At 46.2% G+C, this 13,223-nt stretch overlaps 1 protein-coding gene across 2 annotated transcripts in view; it reads left to right on the forward strand.

The window, feature by feature from the left end:
* The window catches only part of Wdr33 (WD repeat domain 33), a 65,864-nt gene that overhangs the window by 35,712 nt on the left and 16,929 nt on the right, over positions 1-13,223 (forward strand). For both annotated transcript variants that reach the window (XM_084597517.1, XM_084597518.1), the window contains exons 8-14: positions 8,084-8,210; positions 8,963-9,117; positions 9,251-9,329; positions 9,421-9,531; positions 9,997-10,091; positions 11,598-11,690; positions 11,825-12,109. In XM_084597517.1, the coding sequence (XP_084453643.1) occupies positions 8,084-8,210; positions 8,963-9,117; positions 9,251-9,329; positions 9,421-9,531; positions 9,997-10,091; positions 11,598-11,690; positions 11,825-12,109 (945 nt within the window). The remainder of the gene's footprint in view (positions 1-8,083; positions 8,211-8,962; positions 9,118-9,250; positions 9,330-9,420; positions 9,532-9,996; positions 10,092-11,597; positions 11,691-11,824; positions 12,110-13,223) is intronic.

The raw sequence follows: 13,223 nt of genomic DNA on the forward strand, positions 1-13,223 counted from the left end.
CCTTTCAATTTTAGTGTGGCAAGGCACATGCTGGCACAAACCAGAGGCCTGTAAAATGCCAACTGTATGGTTAACTTTCTGCATTTGCTGCACTTGCTTGCCTTGTTATGATTGCTCTTCTGACCGCATCTTGCGTGTATAAGTCTTGCAGAGTGCAACTGTGTCTTGTGTGAGAAGGGAAAGCGGTACGTTGCATTTGCAAATCGTAAATGGGGGCAGCATGTTGTTTGGAGTGCTGTGCATTATGCAACCTGATGCGAAATCAATGCACCAGAGAATGCCCATATGGGGGAGAAGAGGTCATTTGAATTCCTGCCGAAAGGCAAAATGAAAATGTGTTGGCACAAAAAAAAATCATGAGTTTGTGAAGTTTGGTTGCCATAAGTGGCTGCCTGGGCATTAACTGGTGCCCATGGGTTTAGAAGGCTTTGGTGTCGCGTAGTCTTGCATGGCTGTCTTGGGCTGTAATGGCTGGGAGCTGCGAGCAGGCAAGGGGAGAGGGACGAGGTTTGCACTGCTTAGGTGTAACATGCAGAACTTGTTTAGAGTTTATCCCAAGCCACTTTTCTGCCTCATGCCTCTAAATAGGACTATTCGGTATTCAAAGACTGAGTGGGCGACTTGCTTCCTTTTTGCCAATGAATGGTGGAACAAAGGCTAAATAACCACCTGTGGCTGCTTGTATGCAGTCAAGTAGAGTGACTTGTTCCTTTGAGCCTCAAACTTGTGCTTCTAAGGGCAATGCCTACAATTTTTCTCGGATATTTTAATTTCTGACAGGCTTCTTGGAGCTGTGCATAAAGCTATTTTTCTCACTGTCTCCCGGGACATTGCAGGAGTAATCATGTTTGTGTACCAACGCAGAAAAAGGCTAGTTTAGTTGGTTTTAGTTGAGCCTTCGACTGGGAAAGTAAGCAGTTTATTTGCTGTTTGCGGTGAGAAATCGTTTTTCAACTAAAAAACATTAAAGGCCTCGTTCCATTGAAAATCTCACGTCGGCATTTTCTTCGTTTGCTGTCGTATGACTAAGCTGGCAGGCACTGCTGACTTGGGCTTCCTCAATGAGATGGGAGAGCGAGGTTTGAGCACAGCTTCCAACACGGCTCGGTTTGCAGGGCTTTGTGTTCTTGTCGGGTGGCCTTTCACATAACGTCTTGGCTTACGACTGTATGCTAACGAGTATGGAGGGGAGGTAAAAATTATACGACTACTGCATAAGCGAGTACAGTGCTTGGATGCCCTTAAAGGCAGGGATCAAGTTTGCCCCAATTTTTTTCCTTAGTTGAAGAGGACATTGTAGGCATTGACTGGCTTTCAGTGTCCTACATTGTCTGCAATGGCAGTATTTGGGTATGCTTAAGATGTGCAATGAAAAGGTAAGCTGCACAGTTTATCCTGAAGTCTGATGCGATGATGAAAGGATGAATTGGAGTTGCCTCAGGACGTGAGTTGGGCGGCAGCTTCATATGAGCTATGGCCTCCAACTCAAATCAAGGCAGGGTTTGTTGAACTGGACTCACCCCTTCCATATTGCCCAATCTTGGAGGCCATCTATAATCATCATGAACAGCCAATTATGTCAGAAGTTGAGGACATGTTCGGTTGGATTCGAATAATTTTGAACATGCACTATTGATTTGTTTAGGTCATCGTATAAGAAAGTGTTCGATTTGCTATTAAAAATTTTCAAATATTTGCATGCCCCTATTCTCTATAGTAGTATGAACAGCCCTTTCTCAACGGAGGTGAATTTTATTTTTTACTTGTTATTTTGCTGCACTGGGGCATTTTGGGAGTGACCGCTAGTTCTCGACCGTATAGTGCTTCTAGGCTTAGTCCGGTAGGCTTCAGCCAAACTCTCTGGGAGTTTAGCAACTCATTGTGAGGCAAGAAAGCTGAGTTTCTTTGGCAGTCAGATTCTGAATCGTCAAGCTTGATCCTTTTTATGTCATGCTACCGACTGAACCGTGAGCTCATACGAAGGTGCTAGCAGCCTGGGCAACGCACGTAAAGGAAAACTGACAAGCAGTGGACAAGCGTGGTAGGTGCTGGTCGGGCCATTGCAATGTCGGGCTGCGTTGTTCTTGGTGCTGCTTCGGACGAACAATGCTAAAGGGTTTAAATAGGGCTACCCGAAAAGTGAAATGATGGATGTACAACTTCCAAGTGCAAAGGGAGTTCTGTCATTGGTGCAAGCTGCAAAAGAGAGCATGGGATTATGCTGATATGCTCAATGGTCCAGGATCTATCAGCCCGAGAGAAAACTGCTTTACACACAATTTGTGCGCAGGTAGGTCTCTCTGTTGGAAAAGTGTACAAAGAGGGGACTGGCTCTCTGAAGGGCACCTGTCTTGACTCGCAACTTTCGGCCAGAAAATAATTTTGTAATCTGATTTCACTTTTCACCTTGAAAGAAGCTGGCTTATTTTGTTTTTGCTTGTTTTTCCTAATATTGGTGGAAAACAAAGTGCAGGCTACTATTCATACTCTGTAAGATTGAATTCCTTGAAATAGCATGCATTTCACTGTTTAGTGTTGTAAACATTTAATCCGCAGTAGATGTTTGGCAGAGTCTATTCTAAGGGAAGGCAAACGTAACAGGGAACGGTTAGGTGAGATTTAAGAGCTAACCGCATGAGGCGACTATTCGCGGCAACATGCCGCGCGACGGCGCTGAGGGCCGCCAAAGCATTGCCGCTTGTCGCTGTCGCTCGGTTTCTGGGTTTTTTAGAAAATTTTGAGTGTCGCCCGGAAGCAGCTCGTGAGAAAGCCAATTGCAGAGGGCTTTGGGGTGCTCAACTTCCGTTCTGGCTTTTTTTTTTTTTTATTGCGTGTGAATTTTGTTTTCCTAGTCCGGTTTGGGTGAAGAACCTGGTGCCTGCACGCGCTCACTTCGTCTGATCTGTGTATATATGAGTGCATCGAGATAATTCAGTAAAAGCTTGGAAGGGTAACAAAAGAAAAAAGAAAAAGGTTAGCGTGGCTAGATATTGTTAATTTTCAAAAGGAGCAGGAGAAAGTCACTGCTTGTAATGCAAGTCGGCATCGCAGTGTAGTAGCGCACCACTGCTCTGTGACCCTTTAAAATATGATGCGTTACAAGAAATTTCATAAGGGTTTTATCGTATTTCATGCTGTTTAGTGTTAGAAATCGGATAATGAGTGAATGCACTCCCCTTGACCGAATGACGGGGCGGCGGTAACAGAGCAATGCTGAAAACGCGCCTCTCTGTCGTTGAGCCCCGTCGCTCCGTGCGGTATGCACCAGCGACAATGACAGGCATTGGCGACGGCGTCACGCAACTGATCGCTAGGGGTTGTCGCCTCATGCGGCTACCGTTTAAAAGTTTGCTGGGATTGAATGGATGCAGCTGGCACAGAACTGAGTTTAATATTAGATATAGGAGAGGCCTTTGCCTTGCAGTGGGCATAGTCAGATTGGTGGTGATTTATTTATTCAAATACCTTAAAGGGAGGAGGGTATTACATAGGGGGTACACACGAAGCACTTTGATAACACTTAGTTCAAAACCAGACAAGAGAAGCAGAATACAAACACCATTTTAGAAGTACATTAGAACAACACTAGATCGCAAGTGGAAAAGAGTAAAAATGGAAACAGTTGAGATTAATGATACAGAAACAACAATAAAAAAGAACTGCTTACAGCACAGATTAAGAATACAAAAACATCTGAAAGAAAGTACTGGTATTCGAGGGAGTACAGAAAAAGGATTATTTACTCTATGTAATATAAAACAGTGGTGTACAGGGACATCACATTCTGATGTGTGTAGCATTTTGTGAAATTTGTCTGGGTGAATCTCGGTGGCAATACTTGATGGTAGGTTATTCCAGTCACTTATGGTTCTAGGTATGAATGATTGTGCATAAAAAGATGAATGGGACACTGGGCGATTGATTTTGTAGGGATAATCACGGCGAGGGAAAATGAGGCCAGGTGTCTGAAAGAAGTCGCCATGCAAAACATTGTGGTGATAGAGCTTGTGAAACAGAGATAAGCGAGCGTGTTTTCGTCGTAGTGATAGTGGATCTAATGAAATGATGAAATGTTTGACCATGATCAATGCATAAATATTTAGTATGGCAAATCTTGCAATTAAAGGAGCATTGTTTCAGATGTTGGCCTTGTTAAAAAAATGTCATATTTCTGCAGGCGAGCCCACATTTTTATTCGTGGACAAGCCAAGACAGATACAGAAGTCTCGCTTTCCTTGGCAATCCTGTGGTAGTCACACTGACAGTTTGATCTCTGTACAAATCTGTGAAATCATTTGGCCACATGCTTTCACTCTACACACTGGAAATGGCGACAGCCCTCAGCACGAAGAATCGCCATCTGGGGGAGCATGTTTCGGGGCCCTCATAAGAAAAGTAGGTTGCTCACGTATTAAATTGTGCCTCCCATTTGGAAATGTTCGTTAGATTTTCCAGTTTGTGATAAAAGGGAAGAGCGACACAAGGTAGGTTCCTTGGCACTATTCACCCAGGATTTGGCCAAAGTCGGCAAACAGTGGAATTGCCAACGTTTGTCCCGAAATGGGGTCTGCGACCAAAAGTTGCATGCCCAGCCTTCATGCCAGGTGGGATTCTTGCCCTAGTCATGGTTTTCTTAACATTCCCTACTTTGGGAGACAGTGTGCCAACTGCTTCATAGAATGGGCAGGATGAACCATGCATATCTGTGCACTGTTACTTATTAAGAATCAAGAAGTTTTATTCAATGACACAAAGAAAAATTTATACACAGATATTTGGACCGATAGCCAATGAGGCTAGTCAGTGGTCCAATGCAAAATAACATGGGCTAAGGAAATAACATGTAAGCCCAAGAAAATAGCATGTAGGTCAACTTAACTAAGGATTCGACAAAGTAAAGATTTCGAGAGCACTGCAGAATCTGTAGTGGAGAAACCTCAAAGCCTGAGTGTTGCTGCACATGGTACATCGTGCGCCCCTTGTCGGAGCACAACCAGCGTTCCATTGAACGCGTCAAGGTTCACCAGTGTTCTAAGATTGGCTTACAGGAAAGGAAAGGTGCAGTATCTGTCTCTCACGGAATCTCGCTATCGTTTTCACTGTAGACAAGGAGAATTAGGATGGGCATTTCACCATCCCGGGCGTGGCGCAGTTGGTTAAAGCGCTTGGTGGGGATGCAAGGTATGGAAGTTCGATTCCCATTGGAGACAGGATTTTAATTTTTCTGATGATCAGGATGATTGACAAGTGTAATCTCGCGAAGAAGTGGGACACTTCTTGCGGACACACGGACGGACATCCAGTGAGTCGTGAGCCATTCAAGGATTTCGCCTTAACGTGTAACCGCCTATTCGTGCATTGTTGAAATTCCTTATGGCTTTGATCAGAAAGAAGGCATTTCCGTCTTGACGCCTTGTAGTGCTCCATAATAAAGGCAAGGCGGTGTTAATGTTGTCAAAGAGAGGCTGCGAGAGCTCGAGCAGCTGTGTTGACCACCTAATTGCCTTTTGTTGAGATGTCCCTTCGGTTCGTTTAATTGAATTTAATTCAGTTCATTTACCTTAGTCAGCTTAATTTCCACCTACCATTATGAGCAGATGGAAAACTGGAGAGAAAAAGTGAGAGGGGAGAGGGAAATGGGAGTCGCAGGCAACCGATGACCTAGTGGCTTGGGGGTTGGTTATGGTGAGAGCAGAGGTGTAAACTGCCTGAGAGTGGTTTAAAGTCAAAATGAAGAGCTATGTTGCTAAACAAAAGCTTCAGCAGCTTTTGTTGATTCATGTGCTGGGAGGATAAGCCTAGTCGTGCTATTGTTTTTTTTCTTTCTTTCTTTTTGTCCTCTGTCTCGCTAAGCTACAGTCATCAGTTGGGAATTGTGTTTCTGCGCAGGTGTTTGCGATGTAATCGCAAGTAGCATAGTAGGAAATTTGAGATAAGTGTCGCCATTTCAACAGTCGCCTGGAAGCATTCTTAAAACACAGTGAAGAGTAGTTTGTACCAGTGGATTACCTTCCAAAACAAACTGATAAAATAATTGGGGAGACACTTAAGTTCCGCCTCTAATAGTACGACATGATAGTCTTAATGGCTCCCATCTGTGGCTCCCCTTATGGATACTTGTTTACATACATGCACCTTGCTACTCGCCTAATCGCGCACTCCTTAATTTGTGCCTTTATTATGTTGCACATATTCATCAGTGTACAACAGTAAGCTACCCACTTATCTGAAAGACCACCTAATGTAGAGGCTGTAAAGTGTCGCTTACTGAGCCTTAGAAGTGTGCTTTTGTGGCCTAGGAGTAGCACATCTTACTCTTTTTCCAAGGATTCTGGAAGGCTTAGTTCCCATGCCAAAGGAGAAGCCATCATCACACAACCATTTATTGCCAGGCCACGTCAACTGCCAGAGTCATCATGCCCGTGATATGGCACTCACAGCGCCGAGAATGTCAGCGATGCCAGAACGTTATGGCATTAATACAGACCACTGGATTAGTTTTCCTCACATCTTTTCTCATAAAGCCATGTCATACCATGTGCATATCACAAAAAGAAGCACGGAGGAAGCACAATGCAGGCACCAGCAGTAGTTTAATTGGGAGACTTAGATTTTCAACCGTAAACAAAAGTGCATGTGGGCAGCGTGTCCACTTGCACTTGTTTTGCAATGCTTTGTTCATTTTATTGTGTTGCTTATTTTTTTACTATTGTAATTGTCCCTCCTTCTAGGGCCAAAAGTGGCCTGCAATATATTAGTAAGTAAATAAATAACACGTCTTCTCAGCAGAATTTTTTGTTGTGGTGCACATGTCAGGGGTGGGTCGTGTGGCGGCTTGCATCCAGGGTTGACGATGGTGCTGGGCTCCACAAGGGATCTCAGTGGTACCAGGTTGGAGGTTTACCTGTGAAAACAGCAGTGTTTGCCATGTTCAATGGTGTAGTTGAGGTGAGGGCCTTGTGTTTGATAGAAAACTTGAAAACACCAGTGCCTATGGTATTGTACCCATCAGGGTAGCGTTTTTAGCTCCTGATTGCAACCACACTCTCATCCTTGGTGGCTCCCCTGACAATGGCCCATTGGCAGCAGCATTTGGTTGCTGATCCCTAGGTTGCTAGATCAAATCGGATTCCAAGGTTGCCGAATCGATCCTGGCTTAGTTGGCTGAATTTTGATTGGGGCAAAATGCAATAACACCGTTGTGCTGCGCAATGTTGGTTCATGGTACAGAACCCTAGGTGTCTAAAGTATTTTTGGAGACCTCCACTGTGGCATTCTTGGTAACCCATATGCTGTTTTGGGACGTTGAGTGCCTACAAACCAGCTATCGTGAATCATGCTTTAATAGCATTAAGTATGAGCATGCAGTTTCTATGTTTGTGCACTTTAAAAGTGCAGTGAGGGAGAATTTAGGTTAACCTGTATCAGTTGACTACAACACTCTAGGGAGAGAGGTATTATGCTGACTAATTAATGACTGTTGCATTTCTTTTTCTTGGAAATTTTTCAGCACACTTGCAGGAGTTGTTCAGTTTGAACTTGCCCAACTGTTTCCTGCAAGAGTATAGGGTCCCTGTTCCGAGTCGTTATCGAAAATGTTGCTATCTCCCCAACCTCGTGCCATATGATTGATAGAAGCTACTACTTCCAGTTTCGGCATTTCCACTAATGAAATGACTCGCAGTCAGGGAGATACGGACACTTTCGATAACAACGCAGACTCGGAATATGGACTCATGTGAAGATACAGCTTGTAATGATGAGGCAAAGGAGAGGAGATGGAGGCTATGGCAGATATTGTTTTAAGCTTTTGAGCATAATCTTAGCTGCCAAAAACAAGAGCAGAGCAACTGTGTCTCCAGGCTCTTGTTCCACGCATGACTGAGATAACCTGCACAACACTGAGAGTACTGCGACTCAATCAGCCTAACCACATGTCTTCATGAGGTAGCTGGAATGTGTCCCTAGGGCATGGGCTCTACACTCGTCTCTGCTCCTAGGAATGTGCACAGAGTTTTAGAACTGTTCGAATTCTTTGTTTTTACTGGACTGGACACAAACAGTGGTGCCACAATTCTTGCAGGGCATGGCGCGGACGTCAAGTGTGTGGACTGGCACCCACAGAAGTCACTCATTGTGTCAGGCAGCAAGGACAGCCAACAGCCCATCAAGCTGTGGGACCCCAAGTCGGGACAGAGTCTGGCCACCATGTGCGTATAGCGCTCGCGCTGTCGACAACCTGTAGCCACAACCGTGGTTCACAGATGTGTTCACAGGGTTAAAACAGGAGTGTGTCCATGGCATGCTACTGCATTTGAAGTTGACAGGGAGCATACGTGTTCACAAAGAAGGTGGAACAACTTAGTATGTAGCGCTGGAGGAAAGGGAGGCGGGAAACAAATGTCCTAGAGCAGAACAATACGACAGGCATCACTTCTTATAACAATTAGAGCTCCTCTGCAGTTTAAAGGATATTGATTGAAATTTAAGGAGCAAATGCTAATTTTTCATTCTGGTATCACCAAGCTTTAACCAGTTGCATAAGGTTGTGAATTTAGTGGGAAAATCTGTTTGCATTGCATGGTTAAAAAGCCACACATTTCCTCACCGCCGCAATACACACTGTGCAAGCGAACGTTTCTCATTGGGCAGCGTCTGGCACGACACCTTTGGATATGTTTCTTGTGTAAAATATGTATGTTTGTAGCCAAGTGCTGCACATTTTCTACTGATTCCTTAGCAGAGTTATCACACCTTGGCATCTCTGTGGTAGCTAGAAGGTTATGGTTGGAGTTCGTTATGTAAGTAATTGTAACGAATTGTTTGATTGTGCGACGCAAGTTAATGTGCACTGGAAACAGTGCTGGTCAGTGCTCCTGGCTTGGAGGAAAACTGAATACATATGTAGTTTGACCGTGTGGGTGTGCACAGCATGGAGTGAGGATACATACCCTCGTTTCAGCCATGCGCACAAGAGCACGGTGATGGAGGTGAAGTGGAACCGCAACGGCAACTGGCTGCTTACGGCCTCTCGGGACCACCTGCTCAAGCTGTTCGACATCCGCAAGATGAACCAGGAGATGCAGACCTTCCGCGGCCACAAGAAGGAGGCCTGCAGTGAGTGCTTCCCCTTTGCACTCTCCTCCTTCAGTGCTATCCTAGCAGTGTTACCAGCAGTGGGACTATGCTGACCAGGTTGAGTTACGTGCAGCGTTCCTCAAACCAGGTGCTCTCCGATCCTCTTTTACAGGTCTGGCATGGCATCCAATCCACGAGTGCCTGTTTGCCAGCGGTGGATCCGATGGTGCTATCATGTTCTGGATGGCGGGGTGAGTTTTGATTTCCTTGACCAATACACTCTGTGCGAAAGGATCCCCACGCTTGCTGGTCTAACGAAGCAGAATGGCGTTCCTGTTCCAGGGCTGACAAAGAAGTTGGTTCGATGGAAAACGCTCACGACTCCTGCGTCTGGTCTCTGGCTTGGCACCCACTGGGCCACATCCTGTGCTCGGGATCGAACGACCACACCAGGTTTTTTTCTTGTTTCGTTTCTTGATGGGCCAACTTTGACGTTCACACTGGATTGCCCACTGAAGCCAGTTTTTTTGAAGCAGCTTTGAAGCAGACTTGTTGAACCTTTTCTGTGTTCAACTTTTTGCTGCCTTGTATGCCTTTCATCCCATGACTTTCGTTGTTTATGAATATTTAATGCCATTAGCCGGCTTTCTCAGAAAAACAGTCATTAAAACAGCTTGGTGCGGCAACTTACCTCATAAATTACTGTTTGCATCTGCCCGTTTTTGTGTCCGAGTTGGATTATGGATTTCCTTTTGCTGTATATTCATTTTACGAGCCACCGGATACTACCATTCAAATGTACACATGGGTGAACACATTGCATGGATGGGGTCATGGAGAATCTATGATTGCTTCACCACTTCATGAGCCCCGCATAATATGTGGCATGCCGGCTTGTTTCCTCCTCTCTCCCCTCAGTAAGTTTTGGACGCGCAATCGCCCCGGAGACAAGATGCGGGACAAGTACAACCTCAACACCCTTCCCAGGGGATTGGACGACACGGGAGAATATGGTGAGCTGGGAGCGCTCTCTCTTTTTTTTCTCTTTATGTCCCACTGTTTCTCAACTCTCCTTTCAAGGCTTTGCACCAGGATTTCCTGTGACAGGGAAAACTATTGCTTGCGAGCTTTCGTAATGACCCAAATGGAATATTATATTTACTCGCATAATGGTCTCACTCGCGTAACGCTCGCACCCTCTACGCTAGGCGTTGAGAATTGGAATTTTTTGTTTCCTCGCGTAATCATCGCACCTCCAATATTACCACCGTGAGAGTAGTCTGATGATGATGATGATGATAATGATTTGAGGCTGGTAGTAGTAGCAAGCGCCATCTTTGGAGTGCTACTGAACCTAGCTGGCCTCGTGTGCGCGCACTGCAAGGCGGTGATAGCATGCTTGGGTAGATTATCATCATCATTAGCTCGTATTTTCCTTTTTTTTTAAAAAAAAAACCTTCTTGATGCTCGTAGTCGTCTCCATTTTGAGAGGTGTCTCCGCGTCTCGTTATCATTGTTTGTACATTCTGTCCGTGGTACTTGCTTTGTTCCACTGTCTACAGTGTTCTTGGTGTTGCATCGCGATGGGGCGTTTAAGCTGAAAGCTTTCGAGTACGCGCTACAGCATAACATCCGCGCTGCCAACAGGCACTTCGGCGTCAACGAGTTCTGCATAGTACGCTACTAGAGACAGCGACTGCAGTGTCGACACGGACTCGGATCAAGTCTCTGATCAAGAGTAGAACTGTATGGTCTGCTGTAAGCATTATACCATGAAACGTGGGGAGTGGCTGCGTGCGGTAAATAAAGTGCTTTAGCAATTTGTGCTTTTGGCGACCCTCTACTTTTATAACAAGGGTAAGTTCTGCTTGAAAGTACTGTTTTGGTTATATGTATTTATAATAGCTGACCTAAAAATCCCGATTCACATCTATTTAAATTTGCTTTTAGCGCTCCAAAGCTTCTGCTTGAAAACTTTCCCCGCATAATTATCGCACCCCCAACTTTGGGAAATGGTTCTATTGGATTCTCATAGGCATTCTGTCATTAAATTAAGTACCCCGATGATATTGATCCAGTGAGCGGATGAAGTTGGAGACAATCAAGTACACACAGTGTGTATGCAGCATGACTTTAGCCTCTTCAGGTAAACAGAGCTGCAGCGCCATCTGCCAGTGCCCGTGCAAACGGCTTTGGTGTGCGGCTCGGCCTTGCCAGACTGTCCCTACCTAGTTCACTAGACAAATAGCATCACAGCGTTTGATGGTTCCTCAAGAACTACTATTGTAAATAAATTAATTTCCTTGTCTCCATCGAGGGTTTGCGTGCCATTGCTGCCAATGGTGGTCACTTTTTGCCACAATAGGCGTGAACGCTCATAAAGCAAACACTGGCCCCAGGTCCTATCATGCACCTGGATGGTTTGTATAAGAGATAAGGGGAGGACACTCTATTGGTCACTGTCAAGCCCAGGATGGTGCTTGTCTGTATCCTGATTTTATATACACTTGTATTTCCAGATGAGCCCACGACAACCCCGGCATCGGCCACACCCAACATTCCCGGCATGGGCCTGGAGCAGGGCACCCTGGAGGCAGTACGGGCTCTGAGTGGTGAGGCGTCTGACCCACATCATTTACGCGCAGCTGTGCTGGCTTAGCTGCACTGAACTCATAGATTAATGAATCCTAGAGGAATGCAGACATCGAAGATCCTGTCACCCATGGTTCGTGCTTGTCCCCACCAGATGTGCAGACCCCGACCATCCCCAGCGGGGGCGGCCGTAAGGACTTTGGCCGGGATCCTAGTGGGGCGTCCATCCCCGGCCTAGACTTTGGTGACGATTCGCACGAGACCCATGGCGGTGGCGGTGGCGGGGGTGGTGGCCGCCACAAGCGCACTCCATTCTCCAAGCCCATCCCCAAGCACTTCCAGCAGCAGTGGATGGAGAACAAACAGCCCCTCTTGTTAGCCCCACCTCCACCAGATGGTGGCGCCCCCCCGGCAGCAGGGATGCCACTCCAGGATGGAGGTAAGCGGAACGTATTGGTCGTTTCCCAAGTGTAGTAACACGGTAAGCCAAGCTAGTCGGTGTGACAGACAGCTTGTGGAAATGGTGCGAAACACAGCAGGGAATAAGACGGAACGAGCGCTATCGCATGGTAGTCAGCGTCCCGTCTTCTTTCTTGTTCTCTGCATTTTGCGCTGTTTCTGAAACAATAGGCCGAAGTGGGGATGTAAGATCTTCTTCAATGTCTTTCCAGTCGGTGCCTAGTTTACAAGGGACCTATATGGTGTGCTAAGAGGGTGGTGGCTTGGTGAATGCATTTGAGGCAGCTTGGCACCCCGAGATGAACATCTCTTGAAGTGAACTTTGCATTACTCTTGGACGTCGTGACTGTTGGCTAGCATAATGGCCCGAGCCTGTGCAGACTGGGCAACTGAGCACTGAGGACTATCGGATTTTTCAAAGTAGCTACATTTTCGAGCAGGCAAGAATTGTTCGGTAGTAAGCACTTGCTGTGGGTATACAGTCAAACCTGGATATATCGAACTCGAAGGGGATCGCGAAATAGTTCGATATATCGATAATTCGATATACAAAAATCGGCTTGTGACGGCACTTACGATGCCAAAAAACGATACCGTATTTGTCGCGTAATCAACCCACTCGCATAATGAACCCACACTGCACTTTTGCACGGAGAATTTGAAAAAGAAAAAAACGTTAAGGGCAGCTCGCTCACATGCAAGCGATTGAGCGATCTCAGCGACGAGCGGCAGCGACAGAGCGAAAAATTTCGAACTTGTTGGAACTGCGTCCCTCTCGCTGCTCGGGCCACCGCGGCAGCTCTAAACAAGGTTTCTGTGTTGCCGCGGCAGAAATCGCGAGCGCTTTCGCTTGCATGTCGATGGCGCGCATCACTCCGTTTCGGTCGTCTCATCCACAGCTCATTTCTTGGCAGCGTGCCAAGATGCTGCGCAGCGATAACGTCGGGGCGCGTTTATCTTTTGATAGCTCCTGCGGCGGCGGGGAGCGAACTTGGCAGAGTGCCCGTGATGGCTTGATTGCACGTACAAGCCTGGTTCGATTTATCACGCCGCCGCACATGGGCGGGCTTCATGATCGCAGCAGCTGACCGCTT

The sequence above is a fragment of the Amblyomma maculatum genome, chromosome 3 (genome assembly GCF_055883805.1).
Source record: "Amblyomma maculatum isolate TAMU_Amacu chromosome 3, ASM5588380v1, whole genome shotgun sequence".
In the NCBI taxonomy this organism is placed as follows: domain Eukaryota; kingdom Metazoa; phylum Arthropoda; class Arachnida; order Ixodida; family Ixodidae; genus Amblyomma; species Amblyomma maculatum.